This window comes from Anomalospiza imberbis, chromosome 3 (genome assembly GCF_031753505.1).
Source record: "Anomalospiza imberbis isolate Cuckoo-Finch-1a 21T00152 chromosome 3, ASM3175350v1, whole genome shotgun sequence".
Taxonomy (NCBI): domain Eukaryota; kingdom Metazoa; phylum Chordata; class Aves; order Passeriformes; family Viduidae; genus Anomalospiza; species Anomalospiza imberbis.
In genome coordinates this window covers 93,717,991-93,740,620 of record NC_089683.1, presented here as the reverse complement: position 1 = coordinate 93,740,620, position 22,630 = coordinate 93,717,991, and the positions used below count along the sequence as shown (strand labels likewise).

General features: G+C 41.1%; 1 protein-coding gene across 1 annotated transcript in view; it reads right to left on the bottom strand.

Moving 5' to 3' along the window:
* Positions 1-7,548: 7,548 nt before the first annotated feature.
* The window catches only part of PKDCC (protein kinase domain containing, cytoplasmic), a 35,833-nt gene continuing 20,751 nt past the window's right edge, over positions 7,549-22,630 (bottom strand). The window contains exons 4-7 of the mRNA XM_068185825.1: positions 21,129-21,208; positions 20,168-20,275; positions 10,364-10,537; positions 7,549-8,803 (exon numbers count right to left, since the gene is read on the bottom strand). Coding sequence (XP_068041926.1) covers positions 8,718-8,803; positions 10,364-10,537; positions 20,168-20,275; positions 21,129-21,208 — 448 coding nt within the window. The 3' untranslated portion in view covers positions 7,549-8,717. The remainder of the gene's footprint in view (positions 8,804-10,363; positions 10,538-20,167; positions 20,276-21,128; positions 21,209-22,630) is intronic.

Genomic DNA, 22,630 nt, shown 5'->3' with positions numbered 1-22,630 from the left:
AACTTCACGTGACCTTTCAAAATCCAGTTGCTGCTTGGTGCAGGGTAAGGAACTGGAGTTTGTGTCATCTGCCCAGTTTGCTTCCCTGGCACCGTTCTGGACAAGTCCAATGCACGCCTACACGTAATCCATGAGGCAAAGCTGGGCTCTTCTCACAGGGTGAAGCCATGGCCCAGGATCTGCACTGCTCACTGTGGGTCACAGCTGGGAAAGGGACAGAAATTAGAGACAACAGAGTAAGTGAAGCACTGTGACAGCTCCCCAGGGGACCATGGTCCTCTGAGGCCTGTACAAAGCCTAAGCAAGTAAGAAAGGCCTTTTGCAACACGTGGGTAGGGCCAGAGGGAAAGGGAGATTTGGGATGCCATATCCAGTGCTGATCACTCCCTCATGAATGCTGGTGCATTCAGTTCAGGCTTTACACAGCAGAAGCTTTAGGCCAACTTATATAATTTTATCGAGTAAAAGAATAGCTAGGATATTTTCAGCAAATAAAACTGAATCATTCGTTTGACTGGAAATTTTCAGGGACTATTCCTTCTGACAAATAAATAAACAGGTACGAATGCATCTAAAACAGTAAATTAATGGCCTCAGTTTGCCCAAATAATGGCATGCCAAATTGCAGCTAAAATATCTCTCATCAATCCATCAGGCTGCTTTTTTTGTTATAAATAAATGCACACAAAGCCAGAAAACACCATGGCCCAGTAATTCTCCCCAGACTGGCACAGATAGGTCTTACTATGTTTGCAAATCAAGTTTCTGACACAGAGCCTATTCTGAAGAGAAAATAGCTTAAAACTTGATCTGAATCAATACTGAGACTGCAGTAGAAATTGGAGTGTAAACTCAGACTCCTAATATTGTAACCTCAAAGTTTCTCTTGAATTCCTTCTTGGAAGTCATGCTTGCATTACTTAGAAAGATACTAAAATGCTTCTTATATAACTGCTCAGGAAAAGCTGTACGTGGGGAATAAACTACTGAGCTGACATTAATTTAATTTTACTCTAGTGTTCTACAATATGACATATTTCACATCAGCTCCACTGTGTAAGGTTCTTCTATCTATCAACTTGAAGAGACAAGTTTGACATTAAATTTATTTCTTGGATAAATTACTGGATGCTTCTGAAGTCTACAGTGAAGCATGAAGTGATAGTGTCTGCTGAAGCCATCAGTTCTTATTGACAAGTCTGGTTAAATTATCAGGTTGTATGTAATTTTATTTGAGTGTAGGAAAATGAAGGTTATAGCCAAGAACTTAGTGAGGTTTTCTTTCCTGAGATGATGATTTATTCATTTTGGCTTCAATAGCTACGGTGTCAGGCGTATTTTATATTTTTCCAACTTTGACACTTCAAACATTTGATTTCCCTTTGCAACTTCCAGCCTAAAACATGTTTCCCATTATATATATTCAAGTGACTGCCTTGCACACACTGACTCATGAGGCTGGTTTTTATTTTCACAAAATATATAACCCTATTTGAATAAAATACAGATGGTGTCCAATACATTAAACACAGCAAATTTGCCATTCCCTTCTCCATCCCCTCCGTGTTCCCCTCCCCAGATTTTCTGTAGCTGCATGAAATCTTATCAGCCTCAGCTTGGAAAGGACATGGCAACAGAAATTTGATACCATTCATAAATGGTTTGCTGCAATAAACAATATGCATTTTTTTTTTAATTATTAGCATTTTTCTGAAGGATTCTGCCTTTGGACCTCTGCTTTAAAGTGAGCTTTGTGCCCCTTGGAAGGTACTGAACAGACAGCTTCACATTGCCCTGTGGTAGAGTTTGAGTAAAGGGCAATCAACATGGCATATGGCACCAAGGTCCCAGGTGACAGCTGGAGCAGATTCAGCTGCCTCTTACATCACCAAGCAATTTAGAAGGGAAAAGAAAAAAAAAAGGGCCATATACAAGTGTATAGGAAATTACCTAAGTAAATTAGTAAAAACTGATTAAATTAATTGAAAAAAAAAAAAAACTGTTCTAGGTTTGCTCTGAAAGTATAATTATATTTCATAGTATAGACACATGTGACATTTACTTGGAATGCACAAGGTTTGGGGTTCTAAATAAGATTCTGTCAGCATCACTAGATGGCATTGGAGGGTGCTTTATCTCATAATAAGAAAACTGTCTGTAGTAATTTTTACTAGGAACACTAAGTTTACACACTGAATTTATCCCAGGCAAGCTGAAGTCATGTCCTATGGTGTGGGAATTGCAACATGAGGCAAGAACCAAGGCTGGCTGAGAAGTGACAGCATTGCTGCAGTTTCCTTCTGTCACACACGAGGAGCCCACTACCTCTGAGCAAGAATGGGACAACTGAAACCCTGAGAGAAATAAATTGTAAAGGGAAGAAACTGTGAACTGGTATTACATGGGCTGGTGACTTGAGAGAGGTAAGAGTTAATCTCCCACTGATGTGTAGGGTGGACTTTTTGGACTGCATATTTGTTTTTCCCCCACAGCAAATTATACAATTATTATAAAAATAGTATTTCTGTTTTTCTTACACCTTTTTTACTATACAGTTCTCATGTTGCTTTCCTATTACTTTTAGAATGAGACATGTTTGCCATCCAGTGATATTTTTTGGTTAGCTCCAGCATCCACTTTGGAATTACTGCTAACTTTAGCCACTGATTCTTGCCCACTGGTTGTTACTGCACAGAAGCCATGCAGAGTCCACTGCATCACAGCTACCCTGGCTTCTGAATTGCAAGAGTATTTTTATACTCATAGAGCTCCTTTTTACTCCTTCTCTTTAGTAGTTGGTAAAAAGAGGGAAAGAGGAGTTTGTTCACCTATGGATACAAAATTCCAGGGGCTCAGTCTCTAAGAAATGGACTGTATATCATAATAATTATAGGCCATGGAACATGTGTTGCAATGTAAGGCAGCAAAATGGTGATTTCTTTTCACATCTGCCACTTTGACCCACAATCCAAGTCATTAAAGTTTTCAGTTCTCCATGTACACAGTGCAGTCTCTTCACAAATTCACTGCATGAATGTGCATTACTTTTGCTTCTGTAATATTCTTTCCGTTTAAGAGCTGTCATTGACCAAAGTTCTATAACAAATCACAAATCAGAGCCATGTACAAATCAAAACCTGACATTTAATTGAAGCGTTTCCATTCTTTAAACAGGCTTTAGGTTTGTATCTCATGTGGGTTAAAGGACAGGATAATAAAAATGTAGAAATAGTAGCCCGCATGATGATCAATAGCTTGTGCCCAGGAATGAGACAGTACCTGCCAGTAAGTCATATGAGGTTTTTCATAGGTCATGAACTTGTACAAACCCAAGGTCCTGTATAAAACATTAAATACACCCACTTCTAAAAGTGCCGCTGTGCCCCTGGTCATCTATTTGTCTGACTGGCTGCTCTGCATTCCTTCTACTCTATTTATGGAAAGCTGTAATTCATAAATAACAATTTGTACCATTGTCTTCATACATGCCAGGTACTTGTAGTATTGAAAACTGGAACTTTTTCTTAGGGCATACTTGAAGTTGGCAGAAGGATGATAAATAGGAATGGCATTATACCTATTAAACACTGAGTGTAAATATGTAGAAATCATATTCCCTTCCTGGCATTATTTATTAAATAACATGTCTTTAGTTTTGTGTATCTTGTTAAAAATTCCATGAAAAAGAAAGATAAGCCTTCATGTTGTCATTGTTCAAATTTCACAGGAACCTACATGTGCTCACATGGTCATGTATATATGGGAAAATCAGTGTATTTTTCCTCACTTCTATGGCTCAAACATTTAGGTCCAAGAGGTTGGTTTTCCTGAGTTCCTTCTTTGCAGATACTTGAAAATCTAACAGTGTGATACTGTTTTACATTAACATAAAGCACAGATTAACTGATCTATACTGGTAAAATCAAGCTAAATAAGATCACATTCTGACTTTATCATTTCAAGTAGCCTCTGGATAGTTTAGTCTTCCTTCTCAGCCTCCCAGTCATTTGCTGAAAAACTGTGGTTAGCAGGGATTTTTTGTTTAAAAGCCACAATTTCCAATAAATGTGTTGTTTGCCCTCTGGCTTGACATCAAAGACAGTTTCATAATGAGGGTGGCTCCTACTGAATTATATTTCCCATCAGTTTGCATAGAAGTGGGGCACCTATTACACAAAGGCAATTGTTGACTGTACACAAGCACAAAGGGAAGCAACACGTATTGTTTCCTTCACATTTTTTAAATGCACCTCTTAAAAGCATCCATTCCAATTAGAAAAAAACATCACTTGTACTTACTTGCAAGAAGCCTACTTGTTAAGAGTTCAAATGCCAAGGCCCATGTCTGTGCTGAAGGAAGGACAGGGACTATGCATGCCCTGGGAGCTCTAATGCAGGGCAGCCCAACATGTTTTGCTCCTGCTTAGAACACACAGAGAGGAAAAAAATATATTTTCATGACAAAAAAAAAAAAAAATATTCAATGATCACATCTCAAAAAACAGTAAGCAGAGTATGACTGTGAAATCTTTTATACTGCATTCTTTCCACCAACATTCCTCCTCTTTTTTGAGTCCCATTTTTTGTTTCTGCAGTTGATTGATGAAAAGTTCAGATGAGTCTTTTCAACCCAAATCTGTTTGACTTCTTTCAACACTATTTCACATTTTGACCAAAAGGTTAGGGATATGTTTTCCTCAAAAAAACTTGTGAACAGTCTTGCCACTCAATTTTTTTCCCTGCCAATAGTACGTTGTAGTTAAGCCTTCAAAGAATTTCGTGCTAAAGAATACAACATAAGCTCTCCCTGCTAAATCTGAATATCAGTGTTCACATCATCCCTGATCATATTATTATTATTTCCTGTCAGGTAACACAATATGATCTCTGGATATTCACTGCCACCTTCCATATGCTTTGAATTACAAATCCTCTTAGTACAAGTTGATAAGGTGAATTTCAGAGGCAGGGACAAGGTCTTCACTGTGCAGCTACCATGGTCAGGTCCTACCCCAGGTGAGTGTCCCCTGTGGTTGCCACACCACAGACAGTAACTGCAACAGGAAGAGCTGCCTTCATGCCAGGTTGCTGTCCTCCCTGCACCCCACTCCACCATTCCCACAAATCTCACAAATCTTATGGGAAATTTGATCATGGCTGGCAGAAGGACCAAGCAAAATGCCTCGGTGAAGCAGTGAGAGGCAGGGCAAATCACAAATAATTGTACTACACTGAACTCCTTTATCTCATGTTGAAAGTACCTCTCTGACATTCTTCGCCAGCATCTCACTGCCCATCCAACCCCCTTCACTCCTTATACAAACTTACCTGAACCTCTCAGCTGGAAACAGGGCCCACTTGTTTTCAAGCTTTGTCTCACGGCAATGAATGCTTATGGCAGTATTACTAATTCCACCATAGATTTCTCCCAGATGTGATGTGAGTTGTGACCACCTGTTTGAAGCTGATTACAGGAGACTTCAGCTTTCTACTTAAAAAGACACACTGAAGTTGGGGAGAAAGCTCAGAAAAATGAGCTGAGATAAGGCAGTAGGCTCAGAGAAGACAGAGAAAAATAGAAGAACACATTTTTATTTTGGTCTAAGCAAAGATGAAAGCTCTTGGCATGTCTCTCCTGCAACCCTCAGGACATCAGGCTGAAGGTGATGCTGGTCAGTGCTTGTTTCATTGCCTGGAGCCTGTTCCCAGTGGTGGGGCTAGAACCACCTCCTCACCAAACCATCAGGAGACAGTGGGCAGCTCTTGGAGGTGCTCTGAGCCTCAGACCAGGCAGAACAACATGGTGCTGGACTGGGCCAAACACTCAGCACAGCCCCTTGCAGAGCTGCAGCACCCATAGCCTCACACAGATCTCACTTCTCCAGATGAACTCAACATCCTGTTTAGCACTTCATTTTGTGCACAGGCAATTGGTTTTTCACTGAGGAAATAAGCTCTCCCTGTTCAGCATGACACGTACATAAATACGTATACACATACACACACGTGCATGTGCACACACAGACAGCAGTCGTTTAAAGCCCTGTGGGTGTCTTCTTTCATATTTCTACCTTGTGGCTTGAGGAAGCCAGGAAATGTAAAAAGCAGTCCAAAGGTTAGGGGAAAAAAACAGATAGAAATGCCTTTTCCACAGAAAACATGAAGCAGGTCCCAGGCTGACTGGCCCAGACCTGCCAGCTCGCTTTGTGCCTTGCTTCCTCCTCTTCCTCCTCCTCTATGGCTTCTCAAGGGTATCCATGCCACGTATGCCAGTCAGGCACTGCTGAATCAGACCCACTGCTGCAAAAATCACTTTCTCCACATAAATTCAGAATTTTGCCAGTGCTTACTACAGCTGTTAAATTCTCTTATTGTAGTATCACATCTAAGATTTTAATCAGCATTTCCACTGGAAAGCCTTACTTTCAGAGTTATAAAACCTGCCTGTATAAAGTTGATTACACTGAAATTTAAAATCCAGCTTCTTGGCTCACAGCTATGTTTCTTTCTTGCTTACATGATCTCTATTTGCAAAAGCTGATATAAATTGGTTTGGCAACTTTGTTTAATTCTAGGGATAATCAATTCCTGACTAAAGAGGCATTTTTTTTCCAGTGTGCAGAAAGTGATGGAATGAAATTATTGAGGTTACCTACTACAGCTTTAAAGTATTACCCTGAATGCCTTTTTTCTTTTCTTTTAAATGTTGGCATTTTTTACATAGGAATGCAACTAAAGGATTTAAATTTAAAGAACGTTTTTAAATGCTGGGTGTTTTTGGAACTGTGCAGTGCTTAATGGGAAGGAAATCACAGGAGGTTAAAGACTTTCAAAATACATACCAGCACCTCAGTGCCAACAACCCATATCACTTCAATGAACTGTGCAGTATGTGTTGGCATGATTTATGCAGCAATTTTAAAAGAATCCATAGTGTTTGTTTATTACCACAGTATGACTGATGGGTTCCTAAGTGCACGGCGACACAATCAGCTGAGCTATTAGGGCTGGGAGTTTGATAATTTGTGAGTTACAGCCATTACAGGACTCACTTCAGCCAATTGCCAAAGCCATTAGGGCGTCGGGGACCTCAGAGAAACTGTGGGGAGGCGAGACCCGCTGCCCGCGGTGGCACTGTCAGACCTTCCCTCCTGCACCCCACACTGCTGCCCGACTTCCCTGGCTCTCCTGCTCTCCTTCCCTGCCCTCCCTGGCAGGAGCTGCTGCTCGGCTTCCCTTTTGGCCCAACGAGCAATTTCATCAAGTCCTGCTCTCACCATTGCCCCTTCCAAGTGCTAAAAGGCTGATACCAGCCTAAGGCAGAGCACAGAGAAGCAAAGGCTGCTCAACCACTGCCTGCTAACCATGACTCACTTTGTGACAGGCACCACACAGGTAAAGCCACCAAGTACTCCAGGCACCAACATACCCTTCTCTGGGAAACACTGGAACAACCTCAGTCCTTTCTGGAAAAAATATCCCAAGTTTAAGTTTACATACAATACACTGAATTGAGGCATTTATTTGAAACACAAACACACAAAAACAAAGAATAAAAGAAATTTTATTTATCTTTTTTTTTTTTACAAAAATAAACAATTTGAGAAACAAAAGCACATTTTCTCCTGACTGTACAAACTACAAAACAGTATGACATTGGTCACTTTAGCATTTACTTCATTGCTTTCACTGAAAGCAAATTCTCTAGACACACCCTGCCTTTAAGATGCATTTTATATAGAATTAAGGCTAGCATTCATTTGACATCATTAAGGTAATTTACTTCATTCACTCTATGAATCAGCAAGCGATGCCTTAGAAAACCAAGGACCTCATGATAAAAGGTATGAATAACTGCAAGATAGTCATTAAATTAATACTGTTCAACCAGCTGGACTGCTTTGCCAGTCTGTCAAAGATGTGGCTTCCTGAACAATTCAAACTGATTCAACAAAAGTCTTAAGCACAGGCTTAATTGGAAGCATATGCTCAGGCCTATCCAGCAAAGCACTCGGCACTTGGGTAAGTCCCTGCCCTTTCAGTGGGACTATTCATATGCTTATGTGATTTGCTAGATCCACAAAATGGCTCTTTCAAATTAAAAATGAAACTTTATGATAACATTGGAAGCAAAAATGAAAATTAGTTGCAGTCTTGCAATTCTAAACATAAGCAATTCCTTCCGTTAGACAAATATGCCGGCATTGCATGTTCCATAGCTTGAACACAAATGCTGATTGTCCTCAGCAACGTTTGCTATTCAGCAGACAAACAGATACGCTTCAGTTCCTCTGTTGTGATTGTACGTGCCCAAATAAATACCAGTGCAGAGGATACAGGCTTCCCAGAGAAATGATCAGCTTTCATCCCTGGACACACATGTATAGGTCAGATATGTTATGCTAACCTTGCTTAGAAGAGCCAGAGCTGCCAGCTGATTTATAACCAAAATTATACTCTAACAGTGTATCATCCCTTGTACTTTGCTTTGGGTTGTTTTGCTTTGTTTTTAAATCACATTTTCAAAATCTTGTTTTATTGCACATTCATCCTGGTCATGCAGGTTATTTCTTTAAAGTTTCTTTTAGCACTCTATGGATTAGAATGAGTAATAGTGCAATTATTCTCGGCCTCAGCCGCCTTCTACCTAACAGCTGCCTATATTTATACACAAACAGCTCTTATCACTCACGTGTCAGACTGAGCCACTTTAGGTGTCAGTCTGTCACCTTCACATATGTTATCTTGTCAGGATCAGGCACAATATGATTTGAGGCCATCTTGAAGAAGACAAGCTGTCGACCTGCATTAAATAGGAAAGAGGGGGAAGGGGTAAATATTTAGAAGTGATGAGCAAAAAGTTGCCTACCTTAAAATGCTGACATTTCAAATTCTACTTCAACTTATGCATTCTTCAGGCTATGCAAGACTGAAATCTCTCTTAACTTCAGCTGGTATAAACCTGAACTGTTTTTGTCTAAAATGACACCAAAGGTTTCAGTATCTTTACTCTTACCTAATTATGGTCAAGATACAGCTGTGCACAGCTAGCACAGTAAATGAAAGAAAGGTCTGAAGACTTTCATACAAATTCCATGTGGTCTTTAAAAAAGTATTTTGAGATTCCCATTGATAAAAACAGGCTTGGGTTCAGGGCTTAAATGAAGGACATTCGTTTGACTGTGCAGAAGCAGAATCATATTTGCATGCTTGATCTTTACAAAACTGATCAGTGCAATATGTATTAAACATGACTTTCTCTGAAACAGCTCTTGCTGATCACTTTGTAATTCTGGGCTTTAAACAAGCTGGAACAAGGTTTCTAGTCCTCAGATAAAAAGCAGCAGCAAGTGACAACAGTCTGGGTAGCATAAGGCTCCTGCTGCATGTATATCCAAGGCCAGTGGGGGCTGAATTTGGCAAGGTTTCTTTGTTTGGTGTCTGTGGGAGCCACAGCACAGCTCTTCTATCTCCCCACACTCACTGACCTGGCACCTATTATTCACATTCCTGCCTCCCAACGAGCTCCTGCTGCCCCACAGACCTGCAAAATCCCTTCCTTTCCTTGCAGCACAGAGATACACTCCATATTTGCTGTACTTCTGCCTTCCCTCTCTAAACTTGAGAAAATCAAATGCTATTTGCTCTCAGCCTACCTCTCTAGGGGGCTCTCATAACACTATTTTCTTTAAAAGTATTGCAAGGCAAACAGAATGCCTTAACTACTGAGGAAATTTCCGAGCTGCAGGTTTCAGGGACTCAGGTGCTCATGCCTCAGGAATGGTATGGCAAAGGGAATGACAAATAAGACTACAAACATTGCTGTTAAGTCCCATTTACTTTTGATATTGTAACCTGAGATAGAAGCTGCTCTAAACTTCCTATGAATTTCCCTGTGCCAGAATAAATACTTTTTTCGTATATCAATTAACTTCAATATTCCAGCTACAGATGGTCTGACATGATGACCTAATAGTCACTGGTTAGGCATAGACAAGGTTAACAGGAATTAGATTTTTCTTGGGTCCATGGAAGTGCTTGTTCACAGCTCCCAGAAGCACAAAAATGCAAAAAAATAACATTTCAGATCCTGTGGTTTGGTAACCTGGGATCCTCCTGCTTAGTCCTCTAGCGCCAGCTCCTGTGAGCCTGTCTGTAGTTTCTGCTCTCCTGACAGCTGGCAAAGACAAACCTCACCAAAAAAGAAGCTGCCTCAGCTGAACCTTCAGAAACTACCTCACTTCTAGATGCTGCTCCTGGCTCCCAAAGCCCAGCACAATACACTCCTGTAAAAGCTGTATTAAAACACTTAGAGCAGCCAGAATAGGTGACCCAGCTCTGCTCCACAGCATCCAGGACCTACCTGTCCAAGTCGTCTGGTTAGTCAGAACAAAAGCTTTGCACTGGGAGTAGCTGTCACAGATCTCAATGGCTTCGTTGACATCAAACACGGAGAGGAGGCAGCCCTTGTGATGGTAGGATGGCCAGCATCTGTAGTTCTCATCAGGAATAAAGGCTTCAGGCACCCTTCTGTACTCTGCAAATAGGAGCAAAGCAGTGGTTGGAAAGCTCAAGTAAACTGGCTGGTTTTAACAGGCAAGGTTTATTAGAACAGCTTAGGAGCAGGATATATGATGGAAAAGCTGACGGTTTAGACTGTACCAGCTCTGGTTTATTCCCAAACGTGTTTATAGCTCTGCACTTTCCTTTCCTTTTCCTTTCCTCCTTTCTTCTTCTCACCTTTTTCTCCAGAAAGCATCTGTAAATAAACAGTCTGTGCACAAAACCCCTTCCCCTTCCCCACTGTGGAGGCGAGGCTTTGGTTTTATTAGGAGTTTTACAGGAAGAATGCCCCATTGAATAAACAGCATCCACTTGAATGAACTGACTCCCTGTCCTACTTCTCAACAGTGAGCAGGATTGTCGGGGTGAGACCTGACCAGGCGTTCCCAGCCCTCCCTCTCCCTCAGAAGAGCATGCTATTTTTCTCTGGCTCTTTTAGAGAAGGAAGAAAAGACAGGCTTTTAATTAAGCAAACTTTTTTTGCTTGCTCAGATTAGGACAAAAGGGGAGTCGCTTGATGGGCCTCTGAAGAGAAGGGAGGGGGGAAAGTAGCAGGAGCATGTCAGCGTGGTCCTCGCCCAGCGCCTCTGCACTGCCCCACCGACTGCTCCTCTCCCTTGGCTGCCGTTCAGTCTCACTTGCCTTTATGAGCTGCCTCTTGTTCTCTGTTCACAGCTCCTCTCACTTTCCCAGCCACTAACAGGGCTTTCTCTAATGAATGCATCAGCAAATTCAACTGATCATTTATAAACATTTCTATTTAGCCTCCAGACGCACAAATTAGTGGTTCCCTCCTGTCTCTCCTCCCCATGTCCTATTCAAAAAACTAAATACATTCTATATTTCTTCTAGTTGTATCTATTATGGAAACCAGAGCTGCCTGCCCTGACTCACAGTCTATTCTTAAGTCACTTTGGTTCAGGCATTTTCTGCCTGCTCTGCTGATTCAGCCTGCTAATATTTCATACAGCACATTGTATGAACACCACTGAGTTAAAGGCAAGTGTGTCTGCTACTCCAAACTGTCAATATTTCAACTGGGAAAAGAAGTGCACATTCACAAGTGCTCATTCTCACCACACAGTCTGGAATAGTTGGAAACAAATGTAGTAAATACATTCTATTTTAAGCCCTAGCTCATTTAAAGTATCATAAGAAACATTCCCAAACAAGAAGCAAAATCAGAGCTGATCATGTCCCAGTTAAATCAAAAGCAAAAAAGTTTTCTTAATTCAGGAAATGCAGATTCATGTGCAAGAAAAGAAAAATCAAAATGTAGTTCCACATTATGACTGGTCATTTCTCCATCAAAAATATTTATGCATTTCTTCTGAAGAGAAGTCAGAGCATAAATTAAACTGTTGTCTAAGTAAAAGTCCCTTTTTTCCCAGTTTCTGTATCAACTGTAGTGTAACAGTAATTGAATGTAACAGAATATTCTCTTATCTTCACATGGAACTGCTGAGTATTGATTTGTACCTTACAGCCTAAGACAGTAAAATGATGTGCACAAATTAAAAGCAAAAAAAATCAATTCCCTGTCATTAGCACCCTATGTAACCATTTGTATCAGCACACATGCTATGTTGACTGGATATAAAATGTGATTATCCACAGCTCCTCTTTGCACACCACAGAACGGCCACCTTACACTGCACTGTGCCAAGCCCCATGCCACAGAGGGCATTCAAAGAAGGATGGTCCTTGCTGTGGCAGCAGGAGATGAAGCATCTGCCTGATTCTCCATGTCAGCAGGGAGCATGTCCCAGCCCTTCTCCAGGGCACTTTGGGAGTCTGACAGGCTCCACACTGGGGCTGGGAGGAAGCTGTAGCATCCCTCAGCACGCCATCACAGCACTACATCACATCATGTGTTTTTCTTCATGCAAGGGAGTAAGCCCACCTTGAGGACCCTTATTTAATAAATATTTAAACTCCTCTGAACACAGATATGCTTCTTAATAGGCCTAAGGCACTTCCTTTCTCCCCAGCACTGCTCCCAATACAGCTCTCAGGGGTTAGGCTCTCAGCTGACATACACAGACTTCAAAAGAGCAGCAGCGATTCAGAGGGAGGAGATAAAGTTCTCCCTTTCCATTGCCTTTTTCAAGGTGACCAAGCCTGGTAAATCATCTGGGCAGCTCAGACACATTAATCAACAGAGCTGAACCAGCAGTAACTGCGATGGCAAGGTCCTGGTTTGAGTCTGCAAGAGAGGATGGAAAAAGCCATGCAAGGGGAGTGTCACCACGCAGCAGGGCCCTGAGCTGTCCCTTCTCTCCTCGCTGCTCCCTGACAGCTCTGACGTGAGGGAAAGCCACAAGCATCTCCAGTGACTCATGGGAACAGGTAACATGCACATGGCAGTGTGACACAGATGCAAAGGGCATTTTCCTTTGGCTGTGAGATTACCAAGCACCACACAGGTGGAAACACTGCCACTGGAATCTGAGGAAGGCACACCGTCACACGGGCTTCACAAGGGCAGCTTCTGGCCGGGCCTCCAACTGGCAGGAGCCACTGGATACCTGCAATCTGGGGACTGCTGCCCACAGGGAGGGGAGGAAGCAGTGAGGGGAAAGGCAGGAAGGCAGCCCCTGTGGCTGGCATGGAAAAAAGCAACGATGGCTGCCTGGGAGTGCCTTCCCTTAGGAGCATCCCAATGGGATGGCAGCCACAAGGCGTGGAGAGCAGGACACGTGATGGCCCTGCACCCGGGTTCCTGCTCCCACACCAGCCATGCACTTCTGCTTGCCCTGGGAAGCCAACATGGGACTTCCTGTTAAATTATTTCAGTCAGAACTGATCAGAAACTCATTGCAACACCAACCAAGTGATGGTCTAAGCAAACTGCACTTCTCTTCAAAACTCACTCCATCTCCAGCAGAGCAAGGCAGCTGCCTTGCCCATTTGCATGGTAAAAGCAAGTATCCCTGGAATCTCTTACTTGCATATTGTTGATTCAGGGAGCTTACCCTTTAGCCCTTATTTGTATGAGTTGTGAAGAAATGCACTCCTCTCACGTGAACTAGAAGGACCCTCCTGAAGGATGCTCCTCCACTGACATGTGTCCCAGCAATGACATTAGGTCCAGCCTTCAGCAGAGCTGGGCTTCCCCTACACCTTTAAATTGGACACCACAGTGCAGCTACTCAATTAAGCAGTACTCCAATGGTTTAAAGACAGCTCCAGATCAAGTTTTTGTCCTGCCCAGCCCTGAAACTTGCTTAAATTGAGTCCTTGGAATTTGAAGGCTCACAGCAGTAAATCACATCATAAAAAGGTCAAAGTTCTGGTCAATTTCCAGACTAATGGTGTTTAAAACCAATAAATGCTTGCCTAATACTATAAATGCAGCCATAAATTTACACTTTTGTGTACATACATGTAGCTTGACAGAGAGTACCTAAAGTCTATCAAGGTAATGGCAAGGAATAGATCAGAGAAATGCAAGGCATTCCTACTGATATCAGCAGAAAAAGAATCCTTTCCTCCATCTACTAATTTTGTGAGGATTGAAGCAACTAAATGCAGTGCAGTAAGCCTGATCTTGAGGTCACTTACAATGGGTTTACTCCAGAGTTTAACACAAGGGAGGTAATACAAGAGCTCACAGTTACACAGACAGATTCTACTCCAAAGCATTTTTTCTTGCAAACATTTTGGAGCTTCAAGATACATTGCTATGCTGAAGACAGACAATCCTATAAAGTTTTATTTTGTGATAGCTTTTACAGTTTTAAATATTTTTACACGGTTGTTCTGATCAATCAAATCATGCTGCTTTGATCAGGCCAAAATCTCAGAAGTTTCTTACCATGTTACTCACATCCCCATGATGGTCACACTGATCCTCAAACCAAGATCACTCACTTGTTGTGACAATTAAGAGAGGCATCTTTAAAAGCAATCTGCAACATCACTGACCAGTGCAAGAGCTATAAGAAAAGCCAATGCTTTAAATTTTTATTCTATTTTTTTCCATCAAAAACCACCTGCATTGTCCCAAAGCCGACTACAATCTATAAACATACTCATTTTCACTGTACTAGACTGAATCATATAAAGAGCTCCACAAGTATATAATAAACTATGTGAAACCGCCTGTGGTTTCCCCCTTTTAGCCTGTCTGAATCACCCTAAATCTGACTTTAATCAGTCCTAATGACCGTTTATTTCAGCCACAGCAGCCAGACTATGTTTTTACTACCAACTACAGCTACTTGTTGGAGATTTGCCCAGTTCTCTTATCACCTGCCAATATACTGTGGGTCAATGACAGAGACACAGCCATGTTCATCCTTGAGAGAAAAGTCGTGTTGCTCCTTTTTCTCCCTCCTTTTTTCCTCCAGTCTCAAGAGAAACACTGGCAGTCGACTCTTGAATTGCTTTTAATTGCTTTGCTCACAAGTAAGCAGAAAGAGTCTGATCTTGCCAATATCAGCAAAAAATGGTATTGAGCAGTGTTTTGCTCTACAAACAGTCCCTTCTGATTCCCAGGGAGCTCTTGGAGAACAGTATTGGATCCAAAAAAGACAATAATACACTGATGTTTTTAGTATGCTTCATTTTACGCTGAACTTTTCCTCATGTTCCAATACCTCACATTTACACATGCTTCTGACAACAGGCCCCTTGAAGCACCCTGCACGGTTTGCTACAGAGAGCGCCTTTTTGGTATGTGTGAGGAAGTGAGAGGGCAGGCCTGTCCCGCGGGCCTCTGCTTTCAATCAGGCCTGACGCATCCCAACTGTTTGGAAGGACAGGCTGGCCTGGCAGGACACGGCTTTGCCATCAGAGCAGGAGATAGCCCTGCTCCTTTGGGGAGCGTTTCAGTTTCCAGTTTCCTGCGCGTGGGCCGGGAGCTTCGTCGCTTTGTGTGCGCTTCCATTGTGCTGGCAGTAGAGCCGTATTTAAATCGGTATGCAGGCTGTCACCGAAACACAAATAAATAACGAGGGGAACGACATGTTCCCTTACATTTTATTCTTGTTAACATGACACAGCTGGAGCATTTTTCCTGCCTCGTGCCCCACATCCTGGGGAGCTGTTCCATACCCACAGCCACCTCTGTGGTACACACCAATTTACCAAAGACAACAGGCCCAAAATGTCCTACAGATGCTTAAACATTGCACGTGGTCCACTCGATCATAAAAACAAGGATGGTGATGATGGATAAGCCAGAAGTTGCCTAGGGTCACATGTTGGGGCATTTAAGCTTGAAGACAGATGCCCACAGGATTTATAAAAGACACTCTGCGACTTCTTTAGTGTTCTGGAAGGGAACTGAGGACCTCAGCAGAAAGTATTACGTTGTGCGGTGCCAAGCTGGACAGGGAGAAGTTTAGCAACAGCAGAACACATTACTCAGGAAACAGGATAAATGGTTTGCACTGTGGTGGAGATACAAGTGAGCAACAAGCAACTGGTTGTGGTCGCTGCAGAGACCCACTGAACTGCCAGCATCACATGGGTGCAAAGGAACCTGCTCCTGTGTTCCTGTGTGCTGGGATTGCCTGGCTCCTGATGTGAGAGCCCTCCCAGCAAGGCAGGGTGCAAAGGGAGACTTTCTGCCCTGTGCACCTTTCCCCCTTAGTCCTTAGGGCTCTGGGAAAGGGACACCAAAGGCACATGTATAAAGATAATTTTAAAAAATATAAAGCTGATAAGATTTATTATAATATATTTCGATAGAGTAGGAATCTGGGCTGCAGTTTGTTCCTGATTTCAATAATTCTTGGGTAGATTTACAAATTCCTAAGCAGGTTGCTATAGTGACCCTGCAGAATATTTTTTTCAAAACACTGTTGTACTGTAAATATTTACATACAGCATAATCCTGCCAAATTGTCTTGAGACAAAGGAAAACACAACGTGTCTTTGCTTTATGTCCAGCCTCCCAGCTTTTTTAGCTTTGAGAATGTGCTTTCAGCTAACAACAGCAGCCAATTACAGTTTTCTGTGGGCTTGCACACCCCCAGACCTAATAATGGGTCATTTATTAGCTTTAATGAATAACAAAGCTATCCGATTTACAAGTGTTAGCTGATTTCACGCATTTCTGAGTAAATTCTGAGTTAACTGAAGGGCTGGGGCTTAGCTCAAGGGCCAGATACTTGGTACAAATCACTGTCACTTGATTGAAGTAATAAAATCCTTGATACTGGGGCATGACTTTACTGATGAACATCAGTAGTTTTTTTTATAGTCTCCTTTATCTGGATAATTAATGAAATGATTTAATCATTTTTAGATAACATATGTCAGAAGAAATGCATGGTTACTGTTTTAATTCACATTCTTCTGGATTCCAGCAGGAGAGACCAACAGCCAATGGAATATTAAAGCATTTGTTCCTGGTGTTGTTTTAAATGCTGCAATGCTCCCATATCAACATGAACAGCAGTGTGATTTATGATTGCAGAACACATACACAGCTATCAAATGTCTCCCACGCCTCTACTCAAGGATACTAAACCAAAGTCCAGAACATAATATAATTTACAGCACTATAAAAATTTTACAACTGAAGTACAGTGAAAGCTTAATATCCAAGACCTTCTGTAATATGACTATGTCATCTTGTTAAACTTTATTTATGGGAACACTAGGGCTGACAAGAACTTTCTTCATGCCACTTCCCTACTGCTTATCAATATCACCTTTCTCACTTAGTAGTGTTCATAGGAGGAGGTCTTCCTTTCAAAAACATAAGTTCACATAGATAACACACTCTTTCCTCAAGGTTAATGTTTTAGTTATGGCCTTACATGACATGCCCAAGATCATGATCTTGTCTTTCCTACTATGAATTTACAATGGTCTATCCAAGCTAATGCCTAATTCCAAGCATTTAAGAGCTAAGACAAATTCTGAAGCTTCTGTAGTTTCTTTTCAAAATTTGAACCTTCTGTAGGTTCTTTTCAAAACCAAACCAAACCAAAACCTTACAATTCTTGGATCTGAATTCTCCTCCTGTTCTTTTAGGATTTCAAAATAGATCATGCATCAGAAAGCCCTTGTTTTGTCACTAAACCTTTAGATGCCAGGAGATTGGCATCACAAATTCCCGTCATTTCTACTATTTGTGAGAGCAAATCACGTTGTGAAAGTTTTATCATCTGGAGCAAAATGGATGCAAACTTGTGCCTCCCCCATCTTGGCACCCATTGGGGTATGAATGCAAAGCTGATTAAATCCAATCTCACCTGAGAACCAAATGATCACCTTTAATTTTATCTTAATTTGGCACTGGGCTGAAAAACATCCTTCTTGAACTTTGTCTATGCTGCAGAGCAACACATAAAACATTTTATAAAATCATGCAATCTTAAAAAGATTTTTTTGTCCAAATAAAAAAACAAAGCAGGATCTCAACCTACAGCTTGGGAAAATATCCCAGTTGTTCCTTTTCATCCCTGTCTATCCCTCTACCAAAATCTATACAAAATATTCCATCTGCTCAGCTGTTCAGCCTTGCTTTCAGGGTGAAGATGCAATCTCAGCTGGTAGCATCCTACCAGTAAAAGAGGCTGATTCCCTGGACACTATTCCCTTCCATGACACGTCTCTGGACACCACTCCCTTCCAGGTCATCCTCTCCTGCAACTCCACTGTACCACAGGATAATTTCTTATTCCATTATCTCAGAATAAATTCTAACTAATAATTTCTAATTCCATAATCTCTGGATTGAAAATTTAAAAAATTAATTCCAACACAGTATTAGTATCAGATATCAGTCAAATATCAGTTGGGGAAAGATTATGGTTGGAATTAAAATTATAAAAGTGGGTATATAGACACATTTTAGCCCTCATGATAAGACTTCTTCATATTTTCCTGGCAAAGAAAGGGAGTGTTAAAATAGAAGTAGATTATAATACCTTTTCTGTTTGGTTAAAGTGGCTTAGAACAAACTAGAAACAGGTTTGCACATCTTAAAGGCATGGTAGCTAAGTCTGAGAACACATCTAATCTAAGTGTAATTTCTAGTAAGATACCCAATTCCTCAGGCTTGTCCCTGGTTGAGAACATTTTTCTATCAAGGAATTCAATGTTACACTCACAGTATTTAATGTACATTATCCAATACGTTACACAGATTTTCAACATCTTTGGTCACACTGTGAAGTGCCTAAGTCCATTAGCAATGTCCTGCAAATAAAACAGGCTCCTCGCAGAGCAGGGCATTACCAATCATGAACATGGGGGTAGTGGATTCTGTGTTACGGTATCCAGGACTCTACAGAATTAAAGGAACACAAAAATGTGTAATTATTACAGTACCTAAATATACACAGAGCTCTGCTTCGTATCCGTGGAAACCTGCACTGATACATTGACTACTGCTGTCCAAAGCTTCTCTCCTTGTGAGTCTTTATAAACATGACAGATCTCTAAAATCCAAAAACTTCACCTTGTCCTAATATATCAGTTAGACCTGGGATCAACCAGCATCACAGAACAACTTCAGCTCTCCTGGCACTTCTTCAACTCAGGACATGTTTGTACTATTGATTGTACTGCTGAAAATAATTTTGCTGTGTTGACAGGTATCACTCAGCACAGATGTGATGAAAAGCTGAAAATCTGAAAGTTAAATGAACACCTGCAACAATTTTCCTGCCAAATTTACAACAAAATAAATATTGAATTATTCTGATAAGTGGGTCAAATTCATCCCTGGTATCATGGCCCTTTGAGGTTAACGGAGCCACAACCAAAATGAATTTGGCTCCTGTATCTCTTTCACTGAGCAAATGCTTCACTGAACTTTTCAAACCCCCTGTGCCAACATTCATCTTCATTTAGAACCCATCTTTCCCTCTTTACTGAGCTTTTACAGCAAAGCCATAATTTTCCTATCAACTTGCAGTCAATTATGTTGACAGTTTGACATGAACATTGTACGTACACAAAAATAATTTGCAAAACAGCTTTTACAATTGTTGGGCTTAACAGTCATTTCCAACACACATAATATTCTTTGACATGTACAATTCCACAGCTGTCCTTCTAGGAAGAACATGCACCACTTTGTACCACAGCTTGAATAGCATACAGACATATTATGAAAAAGATACTGTTAATCAGCCTTGTTTTCATCCTATTCTTTTTTTCTATCTTTTCATTCTATTACTAGCAGAAGATGAGGGACACACCATTTTTCCCTTGAAAAGGAAGTAAAAACTTTAGTCTTCCAATCTATAAACATTTATGTTACAAGAAATTCATTTTAAGTCCCAGGAAACCCATGGGATGTTACAGCCTCATGATTAGATTCTCTCCAATATATGTTCAGGCAGGTTCTGATACTACAACAGCAGTGTGGGGATGTGATGAAACAGGTTTTCCACAAATCTGTCATGGAGAACTCCCTTTGGATTTTCTTATTCCCATTACAGCCTGCTCACACTTATGGATGTCCAGCTACATCACACAGTGAGAAGAGTTACAGGAGGCTCCCAGGAAGCAAAAAGCAGATAAAATATTGCATTATTTCAAGGACCACTGAGCTTTGATTTCTGATTTTAGCCCTTGCAAACCCCACAACAATGACAAAATTTTAGATTTTAAGTTTCAAGAAGGATGACATTACCAGCTTTCGGCACCCGGGTTGTGTTCTGCAGGTATTCCCCACTCTTATACAGATTCAAAACTCTCTCCAGCTGAGCAGCTGTCTCATCTATTCCCCACTGAAGTTCTCCTTTAAAAGCAGATGAAAAAGATTAAAATAATTACTCAGATAAGGAGCAACCTGCACAGGACAAAAACAAGGTTTTATTTGAATGAAGCCCTAAGCATGGGAGCCCCATGGTGCCCTGCTCCATGGCAGGGTGGTGAAGTGGGCAGGAAATCCCTGAGCTCCTACAAGTCAGGTTTCACACCTGACAGGGCCCAGGCATTCCAGAGGCTGACTCATCCAACTGGTAGCCCCAGGCCTGCAGGCAAATAACACTGAGGAAAACTCCTCACAAGAGATCAACATCAGCCAATACAGGGAACTCCAAAGTCTTGCTTGCTCATTAGCTTTAGCCCAGCATCATTTATTTTCCCTTTGGATGCACACTGGAGCAAGGCACTGAAAAACCCTCAAATCAGTGTCACAGGCAACTACACTTGTCTCAAAGCCACTCCCTTGGTAATCAGTGAAGATCTATGGAAATGTCATTTCTGGCTCTGGCTCCTGAGGTATAAAACACCACTAGTATCATTGACAATGAGAATGTATCCTGGGTTTTGCCATTAAAATTTCCCTTTCCAGGGACAGAAGTTCTTCCAGACCCCACAAGGAATTGCACTCTGTTGCAGTTCACACCAGTGCTGAGGTGTCAGGATGAAACAATAATCTCTGTGAAGCCTAGATAAAATCTAAAAACGGGATTTATCTGGTATATGGGCCCATTTTTGCCTTCTTGGTATGGGAGCAACTTTAACCTGGATAGAAAAAACCAACTAGTTCTATTGCAGTGAGCACAAAAGCAGCACCCTCCCCTCCAAACCATAACAGTTACACTAATAAAGCAACTACTTGGCATTACCATGTTTATTGTGATTACCTGTTGCATTGACTATCTTATCCAGCAATGGTCTCAGTGAGGATGGAGCACTGTGTGGAAGAAGATAGGTAAAAAAAAACCTGCAATAGAAAAGTAACCGATATTGACTTCTTTTTTTTTTTAACAAGAGTTTACAAACATCTGGTAACTCCTGAAGATCATAAGGAATAAAATTCCTATTGCTTACATGGCACTGACCTATTCAGGATATATAATGGCAACCTATACTCAAATAAATACATAGCTGAGACTATTCACACACAGCTGCCTGGCATACCTAGACCATGCTACATATGCTACATACAAGGCTGCCTTGTACCTACATGTAAATGTTCCATTAATACAGCAATTTGCTGGGAAGCCCCATGGATTGTGACTACTGGCAAAGCTGTCTGTACTTCAACAAACTCAAAGGATGCCATCAACCCCATAAATCCTGGGCTTGCTTTTTTTTCAGACCTTGAAAGTGCGTACATTAGATTTCTGTTCATTTCCAATAAATGAAATTACTATTTTCTATACTACAGTTTTCTTAGACTTTCAAATTAAGTGCCAGGAGAAAGCCATCTTCTATTGTTTTTATGCTGCTGGAATACAGAATGTTCTCTCTGTTCCTATCATTTATCTATAATCAAGATGCATTCATGTAGATATTCACTGATGGAGGTAGAATCACAGAATGGGAGAGGGTGGAAAGCACCACTGGAGGTCAGCTAGTCCAGCCTCCCTGCTCAAGCAGGGCTCCTTAGAACAAGTTACTTAGGATTGTGTTCTCGTGGCTTTTAAATACCTACAGAGGAGATTCCAAACTCTATTTTAATGATTTTTATTACAAAAGAAAAACAATATGCCATTACCATCCCTTGAAGTTCAATTAATTTTCATATTCCTCCTTCAGAGTTCTACTACTCTGCCAATACTACTACCTATTGCAACTAACTCAGTGTCACAGAAACCTAAGATGAAGATGGACAGGTCAGGATCTGACAATACAAACAGAAGTACTGGATGTAAATATTAGCTAACGAAAAAAACAGGAACACAATTTGGAAATTGCCCTGCTTCACATCTAACTTGCAAAGCAAAGTAAACAATCTTTCATATACGGAGACCACATTGTCAAATGGAAACCCCCAGGGACTCATGCTCAGGAAGGAGACTAGCAGATGCTTTGCATAAACACAAATTAGAAAATCCCATTACTGATACCAAAAATTGATCATACAGGCAGGTATTATTGAGCTGACGCTCTATTTACACAATGAATATCTCTTTCAGAATGTAACTCCCTTTTTCATCCCAAACAAAAATAATGTTTATGGTTTTCCCAAGTGGGATAATCCACTGGTAAGTTGTCCTGATGATGAGTATGAAACAGCCAATGTAAATACATACAGAAATCTAAAGAGCAGCACAACATTTGTAACAAATAATTTGGTAAACTTTAGCTCATTGTTTTTGCTTAGAGATTATCCCTAAAGCAGAGTCCAACTGATTGTGAA